General features: G+C 34.7%; 1 protein-coding gene across 2 annotated transcripts in view; it reads left to right on the forward strand.

Moving 5' to 3' along the window:
- The window catches only part of LOC145673783 (adenylate cyclase type 2-like), a 1,485,668-nt gene that overhangs the window by 1,128,191 nt on the left and 336,364 nt on the right, over positions 1–21,113 (forward strand). For both annotated transcript variants that reach the window (XM_081743538.1, XM_081743539.1), the window contains exon 16: positions 3,529–3,672. In XM_081743538.1, coding sequence (XP_081599664.1) covers positions 3,529–3,672 — 144 coding nt within the window. The remainder of the gene's footprint in view (positions 1–3,528; positions 3,673–21,113) is intronic.

The following is a 21,113-nucleotide window of genomic DNA, read 5'->3' on the forward strand; positions in this document are numbered from 1 at the left end:
GTGTGTGGGTGTGTGTGTGTGTGTGTGTGTGTTATTCGTTTCATTATTGTTTTCTCTTCTCACATGCAATGTATGGATGTGTGAATTATAACACGTTTAGTGACACATGACATGGGATTGCAACATTGGGATGGAATTGCTCCTTCGTTCATTCGCATGTTAAAGTGTCGTTCACCTGAACGATTCGTTTATAAGTGGCAGGTCTTTAGCGTTGGTAACGATTCTTGGGCTAACAGCAAAATATCTTTTTTTTTTCACCCCAAACAGCTAATTTCCTTTCGCCGATTACTGCGCCATATTATGCATCGATGGAAAAGTGTTGATGAAACCGTACATAGTTTGGACCGTAGAATCCAAATCTGCAATCAAAAATTGGGGTTTCTATTTGAAATTTCAAATTTGATCCCACCCCAGCCTCCAGGTCTAGAGGGTCGAGTTTGGTTGCATCAGATAGTTTTTTTTTTAAATATTACTAAACACTTTTTTTTTGGTTTTTCGCTCCGAAGTTCAGTTCTCGAGTTATTTCACCGTGTCCAGACTTTTGATTCACTCTGTATATATAAGACAGAAATACTAATCAACCTAAGGGAAGCACCTGGAAAACTGGAATTTATATAGCAGAGTGCAACTTTCGCCCTCGCCATATCTATGAATCGACGTGGAATTTAGTCTAGAGATTGAGAATGGTAGCAAATGAAATATAAGACCATCCCATGTGCAGTTTATCACTCACTTCCATGAGAGAGAATGAAGGCGGAAATATGCTCCACGTTCTCCTCTCTAAAATTTACTACAGATGTTCAGCTCTGATGATTGGGAGGGCGACAAGAAGTGTTAAACTCTATCCACATGTTCTTTCAAACCAAGCTGCAACAGCTCCAGCTGTGTGTCTGGGCGCCCTATCATCCTGGAATATTGAGTCTTTGTCAGGAAATAGCATTTATACCATAGGATGCATATAGTTCAATAAAATGATGACATGATCACAGACAATAATTCGAGAAGTAAGTGTTAGCACAAGATTCACTGAAAACCAGGATATTGTAACCCATAGCATCTAAACGCCGCCTCCATGTTTCGTAAATGGGTGTAAACGTTGCGGATCATACGCTTCTTTTGAAAAATTCATCACCTCAACACTATCCATAATTTACAATATGATGAACACTATCATTAGATCATACCACACGTTAGTAGTCATCAACGATCCATGTTGCATGTTTGCGGCTAAACTGGTGTCGTGCGAAAGCATTATTGTCCCTTATCAGAGCATTCCCCTGTACAGCCTGGCATCGTATGTAACTCGTGGTGGAGTGTAATTGTTGACACAGTCTCGCGGAATTGTTGACGGAAAAACTCGCGGTGGAGTGTATTGAGTTTTCCGTCACTTGAACCACGGTCATAGAGAGATTCTGAGTAACAATACCCTTTACTGGTCCTCTCACTGAGAATTTTCTTCCGACGAGGTTCCTCTTCGTCAAAGTAATTTTGCAGTGAGTTTTGGACATTGCTCCCCGCCACATATCCAACACGCTTCTCATCTCAATCACGCTTGTACAACATAACTGAGTGTCAACAACGTTCTCTATTTGGAAATCAGGGAAGTCTACGTTTTACACTATTTCAGTCTGCTCAGTTCATTGTATTCTCTTTATGCCAAACACAAGTAAATTAGTAGGTAAGATTAGAATTTATAAAAAATAATGAAGAAGTTTAATTTTAAAAATTGAGGTAGCTACACAACAACGAATTAACACAATTATGATATGTTCAGAATCTTTAAGAAGAAAATTATTATACTTATATATATATATATATATATATATATATATATATATATATATATATATAAGTGAAACAATGTGACAGAAGATTTGTTTAGGCCATCTAAACACGTCGTATTTTAAGACTATGGATTAATAGCACAAACTAACTAGTTGAAAACTCAGTTGCTATCTACGTTATCTGGTGTACGGTAAATTAATTTACATATAGAACTTCATGATTTACCCCATATATTAATGGATGCACTAATCTCCTCAGTATTGTAAATAGAAAGTTTAATGTGTTGTTTCTTAAACTGCTTTGAGAATATAAACACTGCTGATTGTGCAAATTGTAACACCAAGGAACACAGATATAAGAGAAACTAAATTTATACCGCAGATTACCTACATGAATATAGGACAGAAACGATTACAATTTCGAAACTACATAATACATCTAACTTTGGTAAATTAATATGTCATGTGTTCTCGAGCTGCAATAAGTCTGCAAACGTAGCGGTTTTAAACCAAAGAGTGGATACACTTTTTGTTGAGGAATCAATCACCTGCCATGCTGATTGTATGACAGTCTACAAGATAAAAATACTGTTTGTAACGGACTGAAAATAATAAAGTGCCCAACACACACGTGAACCACAAGTCAAACTTGTAGGCCAAGAGTAAGTGTGCCCGTGCGTGTACTGCTGAAATACACCAGCAATCCTCTGAAGGAATTGTATGACATCCGCCTAAAGAACTTCCCTGGTGTTTCTGTTTCGGCATACGTTGCCTTCACTCTGTAGCATACCAATAGCAGGTTGTCGCAATGGCTCTTGTACAATCACATTTGATATTCGGAAGCTATATCGCTTGACAATAGATGTTGCCAGAGTGCCTTCTTGAGAATAATCTGTGACACGTATTCATCATCACTGTTGAATGAAGTGTAGCAGGACTCATATTAAACACGATCATGTACTTTGCACCACTCCGACGACGGTGTTGAGCCATTCATAGCCTGACATATTTCTGACTGTGAATGAATGGAAACGGAATCAAAAAGTATACGTCAGTCCAGAGTTTAGCAGACGTCGCCAAACTGTTGACGTGATAGCGCCAACGGCAATCGAACTCCAGTATCAAGCTAACCCTATCCAACGTGAAGTAACACTGCGGGCGACGCTACAAAGATCTTCATGACCACACGCGTAAAATGTGTGTAATTTTCTGGTATGGTCAGTTTATGCAGTCTCTACCTTATCATCGCTAAGTACAGTTCTGTTTTGTTGATTACTTCAAAACACACAAAAAGTTCGTGTCGACATAACATGTACACGCACTTATTTCTTGGTACTAATAACCTCCTTACCAAAGGACTACTATGTGGCCCTACCGAAACGTAGTTGACGATTTACATTGGCAACCTTGACGGTGGTGAGGCATAGTGACACAAGTTTCGTGATCGCTTGTCCTCACTTCAGTACATGAGTGTTACATTTACAGTCCACTCGCGACAAATCTATGTACAGAACCAAGGACGATGCTTCTAGGCGCATGTGTTGCTCTAGTGAGAATGTAATCGTTTATACGTTCTCTCGTACAAACTCCCTGACTTTCCACACATTTCTTTATTTATTCTTGGTGTTACAGTTGTATAGACCAGCAATGTGTCGTTTTCACAAGATTTCTCTATCTCAGAACAGTATAATTTTTACTCTCATGCTTACAGAATCGCATTCAATGTAAACATTTTACTTTCCAGCAACTGACAGAGACTTGTACTCTTGCGATCACAGTTAGTTTCCTGTTCCTTCGATTTCATTATCTTCTGAAGCTTTTTACGAGCATTACTATTGTTGTTGTGTACAGCATAGGAGCACATTCCTACAGGAGTGAGTTTTTTCAGGTAAGAAACTTCATATTTGAAATACAAAGAAACGAATAAACTTATTTATGTATAACAATTTGCAATTCATAGACTTGTAGTATATTTCCTTCATCGTTTACGAACAAAATCTTGTCTCCAAGAGTGCTACTTCAAAAGTACATTTACTCCTTTCAGTTAACAAGTTCACTGAGTTCGCCACGAAGATGCGTCAATCTAATTCTCGGATTTGCTTGAATTAATTGAACTGAATAACATATAAAAGAAAAACTCATCTTGGCTGGATTAATTTTAGAAAATCGTTCTCCTACTTTCCACACAAACCTGGAAGACAAGATATTGTAGAAAATCACACCAAAAAACATCGCTATCTGTCTGATGCTTAATACAATAAATAAATTCTGTGTTCAGAAACAGACAGTTTATTTATTATCAGATTGCCAATCATCTCATTCAACATAATTTCTTAGTACTGATGGAAACGGTCCTTTAGTCTGAAGAAGCAAATAAAATGAATCAAAATTTTTCTTTGCACTAAGAATATTGAATTAACTCAATACTTTTACCGTTAATACAGTTTTAGAAATGTGAAAGGAATTGAAGACTTCATTGCAAGAAGGGGACAGCTCCAGTTTTACATTTTGTTCAGGACTGAAGCAAAACCGTGTTAAAAGACAATTTATCCCTATTTTATTTGAACATCCAAACGTTTTGTACAGAAAGGTTACAGGAGGTTACAGGTGCAGAACATTTCCTTACAAAAAGTTTGGAAGCGAAAGTACAATAAATTGTTTTTTTTTTTAATGGTTTCCTTCAGTTTTGTACCAAATGTAAAATTGGAGTTGCCCCCTACTTGCACCGAAGTCTCTAATTACCTCCATTTGGGACAGGCAGAAGTGGCCCACAAATGATGTGTAAATAAAGCTTCACATTATTTTGATTTCAGCATCCACTTGAGCCAAATTTCATTCTGGATCGATTTTTTTCAAAATTCAACTAAGTTCAGTTTGAAATAAATTTTATTCTGTCTTAAAACGTTTTAAAGAAGCATTTTTGTTACAAGCACATTTCTGAAATGATTTTTCTCAGGTTTCGATGTATTACCATCTTTGATGATGAGAACGTTTAAGCAAGTCGCAATATTTTCTTCAACTTTATTCTGACTGTGAATAAGAATTAGTACGGTTGCAAAACTTGGTTGATGCCAGGAGTTTTGTTGCTATAGCCCAAAATATGGTCGTTAAAATTTTAGAACAAAATTGTAGATAATATCAAAGATTATATTTCCATTTTAAAATTGAAATCAAATTTTAAATACTTCCAAGTTATATGACTATCAAAAGTTTCCAAATTTAACCTTGTATGAATTTCAAACTCATACCAAAGTTTTAAATTTAAAATTTTCAAGTCCAAAGACGTCTTAATTTTATCAGTTCTCCACAAAATCCAGACTTACCATTGCACAATGTCTGTATGAAAATCATTTTCATTACCGAAAATTTAAAGTAATTTAAATAAACGAATATAATAAAATTCAAATCTGACAACAATATAATGTTGTGATAGGTGGAATATCAAAATAGGTGGTAAGTTTTATTGTCTTTGTGAGTACTGCATACATGGCTTTGATGTGGGATATCCTCGTTTCATTTCGGTGGGAACTTCGATGATACACGTCTTACGTTACGTATCATTGCTAAGAGGTGGTATTTTGTATGTTGTAGTGTGTAGGGCTAAGAAATTTAGTTACGGTACGGTGTACCTCAGAACGCATTTAAGATTTCTCCCAACCTAATGTGTGGTCTCCATACAAATCCATTATTAAATAGAGAGTTTTATATTTGAAGGATGTGAGGCAAGAACATGGTAACCCACAATTTTACTACAGTATTTTAAGAAATTAGAGGTTTTCTGATGCACAATTCATTTTCATATTCGGAAAGCTGATTTTTCACATAAGACTATACATGAAGGATTAAATGGACAAGGTTAAACGAAGCGGTAATGCGTTGCTGTCTATCGGGTGCTGCAAAACGCAGCAATTTCAATGGGTTACCATGTTCCTGCCTCACACCCTTCATTTAATCTACATATCTTGTCAGTGAAAAATGTAAATCCATTTAAGTTAGTATGATAAAAGGTATCAAAATATATTGCAAAATTTATTAACATTAGCTTTTAAAAGCAGTCGTATATTGTCTAAGCTTTCAAAACACATGTTTGGTCTTTATTTCTGAATTGTATTGTGTCAAAAGTGTTGAAGTAAAAGTGGAGCCGATCAATTCCTTAGCATTGCTCCTCATTGATTTGTTTGATAGAAGTAGATAAGGAACACTTGAGATCACTTTTATGTGCGTGGTCTCTTGACCCATGGGCCATAGCACGGGGTCGGCCCGGGACGGCCCGGGACTTTGGCCTCGGCGAGCTGTATTTCTGGAATGTGTATGTCACTGCACTCTTCACTTTCAGGTCGGTATATAGGACCACTTCTTAAATTTTGGAAATTGTTAGAACTAAAAATTTAGTAAGATTGTATAAAATCAATGTGCACACCTGTGAAACTTTTGGTAGTCCATCTCGTTCCCTTGTACTGATGAACAAAATTGCGAAGAATTAAAATGTGGGCGAATTTTATACTTATTTATCATCTGTGTAGCTTTAATAGACAATATGGTCTTATAGACGGGTCCAAGGGAACATTATCTTTCATGAGACCGTGATGCATTCCCTCTAGACTTTTTGCAATGATGTATTTCCCTATCCCTTAATTTCGAAATTACCTCTAAACTTTGTATAGAACTAGATTACATATATCTCTTAGTTTGGGTGGTACATCTTTTCCTTTCGATGGATAATGTAGCAACAATCTTGAGAACAAGTAAACCACTACCTATGAAATGGTCAGTAATCTTTCCCTTAATGCGGAACAATTGGGCAAGTAATCTTTCCTGGACAAAATCATATTTTTTCTTCAACATTAACAATTTATTGTATAAGTATTTCAACATGAAAATAATTTCAACAAAAACGAAATAAAGGTGCATACACAAATATTCACATCCAAATCAAATTTAACCGTTTCCCATTTTGAATGGCAGTCCGGAAGTTATACAACATTATCATTCTACCTTTCAATTATCTAAATAGAATTTACAGATTATATAATTTGGAAGATTTCTCATATCAAAATTACTCCTAAAATGAATTTATGTGTTGGAAAACAGATTTTGCAAGAAAAAAAAAATGGATAAAATAATTTAATATGTACTAAGAAGAACTATTAAAATGTTTTTTAAGAAAACAACCTTGCCTAAGAAACAAGAGAGACTTTTTAATTATTAGAAACATAATTAAAGTGTGATAAACACGTGGGATATAAAGAGAATACAGGCTGGCAAAAAGAAGGACGGAAGCAACCAAAGAAGAGAGAACTCAGAGGTATGTGGGTGAGAGGACACCTTATACTCATGTAAGACCTTTTTCTGTTTATAAATTTTAGTTTCAAAAAAAATTAAGCTAAGTAAGGTCTTTTCTATAAAATATTTTGTAATTAAAATATTTACGTTATTTAAATATAATTTTGCTGTTTTTTTTTTTCATTTCTCAATAATATCTCTCAGTGTGAATAAAATTTGCTAACTTAAGTGTTCCTTCCGGTTCTTTTACTTACTTCCACAGAGAAAAAATAAAAACCAACGTATTTAAATTAACAGAGACAAATACTCATTACTATCGTAAATTCTGTAATTACAAAATATTTTATACAAGAGACCTTACTCTTGTATAAAAATGAAAAAAAAAACAGCAAGAGAAATGAAAAAAAACAGCAAAATTATATTTAAATAACGTAAATATTTTAATTACAAAATATTTTATAGAAAAGACCTTACTTAGCTTAATTTTTTTTGAAACTAAAATTTATAAACAGAAAAAGGTCTTACATGAGTATAAGGTGTCCTCTCACCCACATAACTCTGAGTTCTCCTCTCTTCTTTGGCTGTTTCCGTCCTTCTTTTTGCCAGCCTGTATCCTCCTTATATCCCTCGTGTTTATCACACTTTAATTATGTTTCTAATAATTAAGAAGTCTCTCTTGTCCCTTAGGCAACGTTGTTTTCTTAAAAAAAAAAACATTTTAATAGTTCTTCTTCTTAGTACATATTAGATTATTTTATCCATTTTTTTCTTGCAAGATCTGTTTTCCAACACATTCCCCCACTGTATCAGTACATAACTTGAACCAGTGTGCGAATTGAAAAATTTTCCCAGGGGGGGGATTAATTTCACCCATATGCGCACCGTCCTCACACACACACACACACACACACACATATATATATATATATATATATATATATATATATATACTAACAAGTACAAAAGAGTTGAGATGTGAGATGTTTCATAAATTTTCACTCAAGCAATATTTAGGGTAGCTACGCAAATAAGAATTGTTCCCTTTTTTCTATCTTTCCATTTAAAAATACTCCAGAGGGGGAAGAAGTTATCCCTGCCAGGGATAAAATTTTTCTTCTCCAGGGGGAGGAAGATTTTTGTCAGGGGGGAAATCCCTGGCATCCCCCCCGCCAATTCGCACCCTGACTTGAACAACACCTTTTTGTGTGTTTCGGTCTTATCCTTTTTCTTGCAAATACTATAAAATTCTTACATTTTTATTAAACATTTAATTTCCAAATACTTATCAATAAATGATTAAATATAGTAACCAAAGACATACTACTCACCAAAAATTTGCAGTAGTTGGTCAAAGGAGAGAAAAATAATAGGATAAAATTTAGTACTTACAAATTCTCCCCGAGAAATATATCCCTGTTCACTTTACAAAATCTTATACTTTTGTCCACCTTACGTATAGGAACACTATAAGCCAAAAATCATATCGAAATTACACTGCACTTATTTTCAATTTGACGAACAAAATGTTACGCTCCTATTCCCCCCTCCCCCCACTGCTTACCTCACGTTTCATTCTAATGGAAACGTAATAGTTACGGGTAGATTACAAAAGATAGATGGCGTTTCAATCACTTCAAACAAACGAATATCAGAACCCTAACATTGACCTACAGAGTCAATGTTTCCATACACAAGTTTGTTTAACTAATCAGCTAATCGGAAATGTCCAAAGTTCTTCGACATTTTTTAAACAAGAACTTGCAGAGAAATGTCTCAATAAAAGTATCCAGAAACCTTTTTCAGAAGATATATAATTAACTTATTAATTTAAAACTGTAATCTACATTATGGTAAATTGGATTTTAAAGTACCTCCCTAATAAAAAGAATTAGATATACATTTAGTGGTTCATTTTGTTCCCTGATTCAGTTTAATGTCCCTGAAGGAAAGATGTAGGGGTATATTTTGTAAATGATCTACGGTTACATGAACTTTTATCCGAGTGTAGAATACATATTAACAAACATTTATTTGTTCATAACATTTCTCATTTTGTATAAGGAAGGCAGAAGGTAAAACATTCTGAAATCATTAATTGAAGACTCGTTGTAGGAAACAATGTAAGTGCCAGCTTGAAATTGTTTCACTTATTTTATTTTTTAATATGTTTATGCCTGAGTAAGATTTTCATATTTTGTTATATGCTAGGCTACATTTCTAAGCAATAATATTTTCTATTTTGTGAGGCTTGGGCACAAATTACTATCTTCTGATTTTACTGTTACAGTAACTATTGTTTCTGGCACTTATATTGTTTTTTCTACAACGAGTCGTCATTTTCTTTTTTTTCTTTTCGCCACGAACAATATAAATTTTATTATTTATGATTATGGTTATGATTAAAGGGATTAGCGAAGTGTGTCTCCACACGTTTGTAGATTTCTATGCCAGAAATCAGTCAGGTGTTCATCCAGATATTTCGATTCCAGTGACCTGTTGATAAAACGCTCAAAATAGCATGGGACCACAAGTGCTTTGCGGTTTGCAACAGGAGCGTCGTTAAGGGGATGAACTCTTACACAAATTATGCAAGTAGTGTAATTGTGTTTGCAATCTTTTGTGTGTTTCCGGTGAGTTTCAGGAGTCTTTGGTTCCGACACGACCCGAACTCGTTTGTGTTATCTCGTAGAGTTGAATAAAAGGCGCCGCGTCGTTTGCAACTGTGAAGTTCAGAACTATTAATGTGGTTGTACTCAAGAAAATGTGAACTTACGCTAGAGGAGGATGCATCGGGTTGAAGAAATGTGTGTGAAAATTCAAATCAAGACTGTGCATAAGAATGCAACTGTTTAAAGTAAGTCACGTGTGAGTGAACTTCCCAAGAAGATAGAATATCAGTACAAACAGCTACACTGGAGCAGTTTTTTTTTTTAACAGAAGACAATACTGCTAGTGGTAGTGGAGGTATTTATGTAGATAAAATTTACAAGTCGAGTACTTGCAGTATGAACCAGGTAAGAGACTGTTCTTCCTAATCATTACTAGAACATTATGTTGGTATAATGCTGCGGATACTGTGCTAATTAAAGATAGGAAACATTGAACAGCCGTGAATGAACACATGCGTTAAATCTTACGTAGTTTAAGTTGACAGGTTAACTCGGAACTGCAATGACGTATTTCCAACATGAATAGCTTTAGTACTTACTAGCAAATGAGCAACTGGTGCCAGCTGCGAATTAGAGCAAATTTGGGCAGGATTCAGAGGCTGGTCAACTCAGTACAAATGCAATATTTCCTGTTGAACTGATTTGAAGTTTATCAGTGGAAATCAATGAAAAACACAATTTTATGTTCACAAAAAAAAAAAAAAAAAAAAAAAATTATAAGGTGCCAACGCGTGAACATCTGATTAACAGATTATTTATCCAAGCCAATCTTCTATTTATTATGCAAGCCTAAACTACTGAATTGGGCAGTAATTATTTCTGAATGATTAACTGCATCAAAATTGGTTTGTTATTGAATTTCAGTGCTTAACTTCATTTCAAATTCCTTTAACTTTCCTTTGTGTGAACATCCAACTGCAATTTGTGTTTAAGCATATTTGCCCACTAGCTGAACAGTGTCCAAGTTCGCCAGTAGGCACCAGCTGACAATCTCTTAGTTATCTCGAACTGGATTTTTATCAAATTACTTTCCTTACAATGCATATTCAAAGCGGGGAAAGAAAGATTTGAAATGGCCCCAAACAATAAACTATCTCACATACCCTTCATAATAGGATGATGAAATTTGGCATACAAACTCAGTATTAAAAATGTGCGACACATGCTACACCGCTTTCGAAAACTTTGCCTCTAGCTTCAAAGGAGACATTGCTACAGTGTCTTAATTTTTACACCAAAGTGAGAAAACGTTTTAACTATTTAAAATGAATCTTAAACAGCACTTGGATTGACTTAAGCTTTTATCATTTTGGTTTGATTAAAATGCGTATCATATTGTGAGAACGTGTTTAAATATTTCAGAACTAATGTTTCCAAAACTTCTGTCTACTCTTGGGAAGAATGAGAATTTCAAGAAGTTGGTACCGGTTTTTAAGAGATTTAACTAGGCGATATTTAAAAAAAAAAAAAATGCTTATTCTGTTTCGTGATTTTTAGAAAATATTGAAGGAAGCTTGGACCCTGTATTAGGAACCAACGTTCACAATTTTTTGAAACTAAAAATTCGAAGTTTAATTGTAGGTCACGATGGTTCAGCGAGAGGTCACCTTTTATGTCGAGATTTATGAATTTGATGTATATTTGGATTTACTTGGAAGTTGTTCCAATCATGGCTTCCCGATGTGAATTGCAACACGCCACGGAACAAGAACAAGTTATCTTTACCCAATCTTATGAGCTTCAAGACTGATGAGTTTGTTAGTTGAGAGTTTGGAGTCCCTTCAGCATCGACACTACATGAGGCATTCACAATAGCTTAACTTATAATCTTGAACTAAATGAGCTTCTACCGGGAATCGAACCCGGGTCTAGCTGCACTGAACTCTAAGAATGGCAGTATGCTTCGATGTCTCCCACATCATCGTTGAAACTATTATTTTTAAGTTTATTATAAATTAGCCATTTTCTTTCTTAGTGCAAATGTCATAACTATAACATGTTACTTTTCCTCTGAATCATATACAAATTTTTCCAAATGCAATATAAAGTTTAGAGACACATGTTGCTTTCCCATTCTGTAAAAACGCTAGATTATAGATCATATTCTGATTAAATATTATACGAAGCTTTCCAACATACTGAAAGTGGTAATAGCGTCACATCAAGATAATATAACTAATATTTTCCTCTCCTCTTCTCTTTATGGTTTCATACACAAACCAGTATTTCATTGGCACAATGCGTAGCAGAATTTCTCCACTTCATAATCAAAATAGAGATAAAACATGCATTTCAAACACCGGCTGAGGTAATATTGTTTTAATCTCTAGTCCTATAGTGTTCGCTGAAGGCTTAATGAAACAAGTGGCAAGGTAGAGGTCATTAAGTCGACAGTCTCACACCTAAATGAAGTTCAAAGTTCTCTTAAGAAAAAACGTAGAAAATTATTTTTGCATATCTGAACAATAACTTTTTCCTTACAAAAATAAAATTACTAGTACCCACAATAATAAAAAATGATTTAATAAATCAGCACATAATATTATAATCCTTAACACCTGCCTTCTCATTCATTCAGTTGAGTATTTTATCCGTCGTTCAATTGGTCTCAGTAATGATGCCCCGAACTAGAAGCTACTTAAGGTGACAAGGATTTTTACTTGCAAAAATGGGATGCATATAAATCCCGGTAACTGTTAACCTTTGATCGCCATGTGAGCGCCAGCAATATTTTCACGTTAAAAATACACAAGCAAAGCATTAAAAAGTTCCCTAGCATTCCAATGTATCTAGAAGTATCAGTAATGGCCTAAAAAAAACAATAAATGAAACTGTTTAGTTTAATTTCCCATGGTTGTGTCCTTTAGAGAAAGGATACGGATGATTGAAGAAAGTGAATTATCGTAAAATTAACTTCTCTGCTCCCTCAGGGAATCGAGCTCGGGACAACATGCACCCAAGCCAAGCAAGCGTGCTGGCCACTAAAGCAATGGGAGAACTGCAGGTTGTAGATATTCATAGTAGGTCTAAGTGTTGGTATGAAAAATAGTTCTATACATAGCAGTTTTATTGAAAGGGAGTAGAATTGGCTTTTTCCATTTATATTCTAAATTACATTCACGGGACACTTCTTTCATTTTTGCCTATAAACGCAACATTTAGGTGTCCCATTTGAGAATCAGCAAAAACGAGACGCCTGAATGACTTAAGCCCTTACATTTTACTGCCGCTCAAAAAGATGTGATTATTGAATGTGCAGCCAATGGTAAAAGGTAGTTTCACTTTGCCCGAAATTTTTTGTTGTTGTCCTTGGATCGTGAGGAAATTGCTGAATCGTCATATAGAGTAGGGAAATCATTTTGTAAACTGGGTCGAAAATCACCAGGCAACATCAGCGGTTGAAGAGGAACAGAACCATTCTTTGTGCCATTAATCTCTCTTTAAAGACAAGGAAGTTGAATTGCACGTTGAGAGAAGGCATTTAGGCTACAGTTGGTAGGCAGCAGGACTCCGTCACTCACGTCATGAGACGCCCACGTCCAGTCGAACTCACAACCCAGTACACATATACTATGAAAATATAATTATTTTTACGAAGGAAAGTTATATATATGTTCTAAATCGCAGGAAGGAAATAAAATTCATCTTATCCTGGACTGATACTGTATCCAACCGTTGGAAGTGATTAGAAATCTTCAGATACACATAGCCAAAATTCCAGAAAATGTTATGCTTGTTTACGAAAGTTATCGTGTGACTTGTTTCTTGTTCGATAAAATAAACCCACCTATTATTCTTTACAAACCGCATTCAGGAGAAATCATTAGAAACGTTAAAGAATATATGCGCTATGTCGCTAAGAATGAAATACATATTTGAAGAGAAGTATCATGAAACACATTTATTTCTTCAACCTTAAATTCTTGAGAGACTTAGTAGATGCAGGGTAGTGATTGGGAAGCCTTACAAAAGGATACTCTATATTGCATCAAAATCAAATCAGTTATGTAAAAATTGTAAAAAAGAGAATATTTTGTTTTATTATTTCAATAATTAAACTTGAATTTTGGGGTTATTTCCCCCTTCTACCAACTTGCTCTTCACTGATTTCATTCACAACCATTGGAGATCATTGGTATGTCCTAAGGGAAGTATTCATCGCATTCTATCGAATATCAAAAAGTTTTACATGTTTCTACCAGAAATTAGTTTTCTGCCTAGGTATATGTGAAAATTTCCATCATTGGGAAGATCTTATTCCCTTTTACTCCCTTACTCATGATAGATATTTGCAACATTAAATAATGAGATTGTTTTGAAAGATTGGAGGAAGACGCATACCAAATTCCATTAAAAACGAATAAGTATTATGTGAATTGTAGTAAAACACACAGGCGGACAGAGATACAAATACTGGTTCAGTCAAATTGCAGAAGCTCGTTACGTTCATTTGAATTACGTGTATATTTAGCTTCGGTGTAAGCTTATATCTATAGTTTGTTATTGGAATAAAACTTAAGATACCTTCACCTTTGTTGTAGAATTATACTTGCTGCCTTATATTAATTTCTTAGCAAATAAGTACGATAAAATGTAATAGAATGAAGCCAAACCTTAAACTGTAATACTATGGTTTATAGATATTCCTTCCAAGAAAAGGAGGGGGCGCGGTGGCTCAGTGGTAGAGCGTTGACCTCCGGTGCTTGTGGTCCCTGGTTCGATCCCCGTGTGTGTGGGCCGTGTGGACTTTGTGGTGGACAAACACCGTGCTCGTGGGTTTTCTCGGGGTTCTCCCGTTTCCTCCCACTTTCTCAATTCCACCATTTCACTCATTTCTCATCATAACCGTCTCCTTTAGCCTAACCGGCATAAACGTGGGACGTAAAACTTAAAGATTTCATTTCATTTTTCCAAGAAAAGGAAAGAAGCATACTACCTAAATATCCAGCATGAACCAGCAGATATGTAGATGAGAACCATATTCACTGTACCAAATATTACCGTGCTGCACTCTTGCATTAAAATTTAAACATTTTTTTTCTTTGAGTGGATCTTTTCCTTGCTCTTTACACTATTGTGTTGTGTGTTGCGTAAACTGCATTTGCAAACGAAATATATTGTTTTTTTTTTTGTTTTTTTTTTTTTTTAACAAGATTCAAAGCGCTAAAAGTTTTAAGAAAGTCAATCAAATGCTTATATGAACTGATTTTTCCATACCTTCCATTACTATAAGAAACAAAACGTACTATCCTGGGAAAGAAGGCATTCATGCAGAGAGTACTTATCTTCGACTATGATTCTGTCATCTCACTTTCTTGAAATACGTATCCTAAGAGGAAAGTGGGTTTCAATGTGTGTCAAGAGTAGAGTATCTCACGAAATTAGTGAAGTGAAACTTCCTGTATAAACTCCTTAAGAAAATGCGGGCATATGCCCTAACGTTATCAGAAATTTCGCTGTTAAGTGGAAGAAGTGAAATATGCATGCTTTTCTATCAATACGTAGAAAAGTGACATCAAGGCTGTCTCTCACATAATCATTGAGAAACGAGTCATAATTTTGAAATATTTTTTGAGTTAGCACTTGGCTCAGCCATGGCTTGTTTTGTCATGCCATTTTAAGTGAAATACGTACCCTAAGAGGAAGAGGGGTTTTAAAAATTGATGCAGAAAATGAAATTTCGCACTAGCCCTTGAAGTTAGGGAATTGAAACACAGTATGTAATCTCATTATTTAAAAATAAACGAATACCTATCCTAACGTTTTAGGAAATTACGCGTTAACGGCGGAAATTACCTACACATTCAAGTCGATGTTGCCTGTATCACTACGAGAAAGCGGCTACATCATTTGAAATTAGTTTTTATGAATATTCGAGCCGTCGTTTTATATATAATATCACTTATATTAAACTGAATGTTTTAGGGAGGAGGAAATGTTCAAAGTATATATGAAAAATACAGTACCATAAGAGTCCCTCAAGTTTGGAACAAGTACTCTGGAATATAGATTGATTATTAAAAATAAGTGGACACGTGTCCTAACGTTCTGGAAACTTTCACTTCTAAAGAGCAAAGTGGACAATTTCTATGTCCCTATTTCGATTTCCCATTTTGTATTTACAAATGGTCAAAGTGAGATAACAATTGATTCATTTGAACTGAACATTTGAATATGGGCCCACTTAACACTTCGGTCCACATACACAAGGGGTTTCAAAATGACACCGACAACGTTTAGGACGTGATACGTAATACCAAGATAAGACAAAAATATAGACCTATTTGGGTGCACAAATGCTTCCTTTAGGAGTTATAGGCTGCCGAAAACACGGATAAATGAACTTTAAACGTCCGTAAGTCGAAGACTATGGGACCTACCGCAGTCGGACCAAGAATTTAGTTAGGAACTAATATGTACATTTCCAAGTATCCATGTTTCAGAATCCTCAGGTAGGTCCGCAACAATTTTTATAGAGGTAGTTGGTTAGTATTAAATACTTCAAATTATATGTCCGTAGCTAAACTCCCTCTATAAAAATCATTACGTAGGATTCTGAAACATGGATTTTTCGATAGGAGACATATTAGTTTCTATGTGATGTCTTGACCCAACTACGGTGGTTTTCATAGTTTTGGAGCTATGGACCTCCAAAGTTTATTTATCATGTTTCCAGCAGTCTATAACTCAGAAAGGAAGCATTCATGCACTCAGGTTGGTCTATACTTTTTGTCTTATCTTGGTGTCAGGAATTACCCCCAAACGTTACCGGTGTTGTTACGAAACACTTTGTATATAAGAAGAACTTGCATACGAACATAAATTTTACAAAATATATGTTTTACTGTGTCCCTTGTGCAACCGACTCTAGAGGAAAATTAGCCTTACAACGCACCAAAGACAGCTGACAAGCAATTGAAGCTGGATCATAATGCGTGGGAACAAGCGGATCAGTGACCACGATATAGTAATTCGGGGGTAAGTGATCACAGGGGTGAAGTAAATAGAGTTAAGTTTAATGATATGTGGCAACAAAGCATGATCTTGCATATCCTTGCGTGTGCAGTATTGAGTATGGAGCTTACGAAGAAGGTAGTGTACATGTGAAAAAAGTGAACTATTGAATGCAGCGAGCACGGACAGCAGGGAAGTTTAGTAGATTTTTAGACTTTCTGTTGCTATTGTAATATGAAACAGTAAGAAAGTAGGGCAATTCTTTACTGAAGTAATCATATTGTACCCCCAATACTTCACAGCAGCATGAGGTGATTATTAAGTACGCATGAATATAGATATGACTCAATATAATTAGGACATAAATATACAAATCGTTTTGAAAAAGGACAACGAGGTGGTGTGAAGTGATAACATATTTCGGGGTTATGGTAATAGTCATCTTAATTATTCCATATATAATTAATTACTTATATACAGTATGGACCAAAGTACATATTTGCATCTATTTCTTGTCTGTTCTCCAAGTTACAGTCTCATATAGGAAAAACCTGGGTTCGTGACCTATTGGGAACTCAAATATTGTGCTCTTTCTCGTAAGGTCAGACAAGACAATGGTACTTCGGATATGATCTCGGGTTGGTATATTTCCTTCTTAAGCATTCTACAACAACAGCTTATGTACTTTTACATCATGAAGGTGTTCTTCGTTAGCTGTATACTCATTATGTAGCAGTTTACATCTTGTTATTTACATTATGTCAAGGACAGTTCTTCTCACCACTTCACCCCATATGTATATTCACTTCATCTCCACGTGTGGGGTGAAGTGAATAACTTTTTCTTGTATGAATCATTTTTTCTGTGCACGTTACTTCAGGCACGATATGAACCATACTTGTATTTTCAGAATTCAGAAGGTCTGTCCAATTCATATATAACTGTCAATCAGCCTTGCTACCATTTCTGTGTAAGATTTTTTTCACTTTCACTATGTTTACTTCCCCCGAATTACTCCCTTGACTTCAATGGAGACTTAGAATTTCCGAGCGTACTATTATATCATATAATGATTATTTACTAGTAACAGACTCAATGTGTCACGTGGGCAGATGGTTAATGTTCTGTTTTTCATATCAATAGATCTAGGTTCAATCCCCGAAAGGGTGCTTTTTAAATAACTGGCAGCATTTGTTTTAAAATCATTCACTTATCGTGTAGAATATTTGAGATAATGACATAAAAGCTAGTTAGGAAAGTAATCATATGTCAATTATGTTTAGAAAAGACATTGAAATCCATATAATATAAAGGAAATGAAAATAAATATAATATAAAGAAAAGAAAAAACACAAACTCCTTGATGGTATATACACCATGATTCTCAAAAATCACTGTTTGGGCGGTAATTTATGACGGTATAAATTTAATCCGTATATGTCCTGTTATTCGAACCCATTTATGTAACATTTCACCTCGTATTACTATTCATATTTTAAAAGAAGACGGTCCCGTGAAGAAAATCCTTACGCCCACAAAATACGGCGTGGAGAAGGCATATGTACTAAATCTTCATTATTTCATTTCTGCAATTCCGACATATGAGTCAACATGCTTGGTTTCCCTATCGTTGCACTACTAAACAATTTTTCGGGCAACGTTCAGTAGACTCGGTACATTTTGCTTAGTTGAAAGAAAAGCGGCTGTTTCTTCACTTGCTCATGCTTGTGCGCAAAGGTAGAGTAATATAACTGTAGAACTGAAACCATAGTTTATGAAACTATTGTTCAAAAGGTTAGTTTCTTTTTTCACATTTCACTGATATTTCTTTTCCTTTTAATATCAGATACGAACCTTTTAAAAATACTGTTTCCATAAACACTACGATCTTTTTATAATTATGCTTAAGATGTATATTGAATTACGCTACATTACAGCAAAATATGCGAGAACATTCGCGTGGTCCATAGGTAGCTAACAAGACGATAACAACACTCGGAAAAATTCCTAATCCAAATATAGGCTGGTATTATAAGCAAGCAAAATTCTACGAAAGCAGAGGTCCTTTCGGGATGAGATCCTCCACCAGAATTCAGCCGCAAAGAATAATATGGCCAATTCATTACGTTATAACTGGTGGACAGTAAAAAATGTTAAAAAATGAATGTAAAACATAAAAATTCTAAAAATAGGTAAATTGTAATGAATTGGACTAATACAAAGAGTGGATATATGATTTAGGCGCGGAAAAAATTAAGGTTAAGATTAATTATGTTAGTGTTTCATTTCGTTTTTTGGGTACTTTAGATACCTAAAAATTTAAACATATCAATTCTGTTCACCCTACAGAGTGAAAAATAAGTCGTTGTGAATATTTTAAAAGTTCAGTTGAAGTATTAAGTGCTCATGTTCACAATAACTTAAAAACGTTATTGATCAGTCTGAGTATTTTTCATTGGCCATTGATGAATCGATCGATGTAACGGATACGACCCAGCTTTTAATCTGGACTAGAACTATTTCTAAGGATTTTGATGTTCATGAAGATCTTCTTGCTGTTACTTCACTTCATGGTACTACAAAAGGTAAGGATGTATTCGGAACAGTAAAGGAAATGTTAAATGTAATTGGCGGTACGAAGAAACTTTCTACAATAGTTATTGATGGTGCAAGATCAATTCAGGGATCTCATTCTGGCATAATTATCTTGCTGCGTCCAAATGGTATTATCTCTCCTGCTCTGCACTGCATTATTCACCAAGAAGCTCTATGTGCCAAGTATTTGGAGATGAAAAATATTATGCAAATAGTGACAAAGAGTGTTACTTTCATTTAATTTAAAGTTACAACGAAGAAATCAAAGCATTTCAGACTTAGTTGCACATCTAGACGGTTTCATCAGTCCTTTGAAGCTTCTGAGATCAACATTTGGAAGAAGAAAATTCATACATTGCCCATCGTTTAAGAAGTGATAGAACAATTTCGGTATCTTAACATATCATTCTGCAATGAGCTCCTTGGCAAGCTTTCTGTAGATTTTACAAAGCGATTCATTGATTTTGGTAATACGAAGTCTCCGTTAACTTTATTTAACAATTTCAAAATGTGTGATATTTCAGAACAAGATTAAAATGTTCCATTAGAGTTGTTTGATCAGCAAAGTGATCCATTTTTGCAGTCAAAGCAAGAGGTGGTTCTGCAGTTCTAGAAACTGAGGCAAAGTAATAAACTCAGCAAGTTGATCGACTTTGCAAGAAGGAATATTTCCATGTTCGGGAGTACATGTCTAAGTGTACATTTTCTTCTATGAAAAAAAAAAAAAAAAAAAAAAAAAAAAAAAAAAAAACTACTCAAAGAAATCGACTGAGCGATACCCACGTGTATGACTTGTTATGACTATGTCTTTTTCTATCAAAATTCACTTTAGAGAACTGGTCAATTCTCATGAACGTCCACAGTATTCACATTGAAACAGAAGTATGTAAAACTGTAATTGAAATGTAACTATAGCAAAATTTCTGTATCGTATTGTTATTTGCAATAAAGTGTATCTTTCTTCAACTAATATTCATGAGAAAATTCTTGAACTGTGTAAAATTGGAGTTGCGTTCAATACATCGACAATCAAAACACTGAAACTCGATACAGAGAAAACGAAACACAAAACACCGACAAGTCAAAAATATCGTTTATGTTTGGCAAAGTTACTATAGATAAGGTTAGACCACTTAGAAATATGATTTTCGCTATGTCGGTTTCTGAGTGTCGGTGTTTCATTTTCGGTGATTTGAGTATCGGTGTTTCGTTGTTTGTGTTTTAAATGCCAGTCTTTTGAGTGTTGGTACTTTGTTGTCTGTGTTTGAATGTCAGTGTTTTTATTGTCGATGTTTTAATAGACAACTGTAAATTTGGCGGTTTCTGAGCTAAGGTGTAATGAGTGTGTAATATAAACGTAAAGTATCATATGAAGTTGTGGCGCTCGCCCTATAGAAATTTCTATGATGCAGCCCCTTAGTTTAAAGAAGTGGACTATCATTGTTCTATATTGTACGCACTAAGTTTTAGAAATATTGGCGCGATATCTTGTTGTTGTTTTACAATACCAACGGATATGTTAATTGTATTTGTAATATTATAATATAAACTACATGGAAATTTGACACGTGATAACATCTTCCACATTTGATAATTTGAAATACACTAATCGTTTAATTTATGATGTATTTTTATTAATAAATCTTAAAATGTGTTGTTGTAACCCTGGTGTAATGTGAATCGTACATTGATCGGTTAATTCTGAAGAACGTTTAATAACAATTTGATTTTTATCTTAAGATATTTTAACACTGGAAAATTTTGAGGAATCATATTTGGAATCGTTTGATCAAATAAATAATATTCCGGTGTTGTCTTAACAAGGTAA

This window comes from Thermobia domestica, chromosome 17 (genome assembly GCF_964235325.1).
Source record: "Thermobia domestica chromosome 17, izTheDome1.hap1.1, whole genome shotgun sequence".
Lineage (NCBI taxonomy): Eukaryota > Metazoa > Arthropoda > Insecta > Zygentoma > Lepismatidae > Thermobia > Thermobia domestica.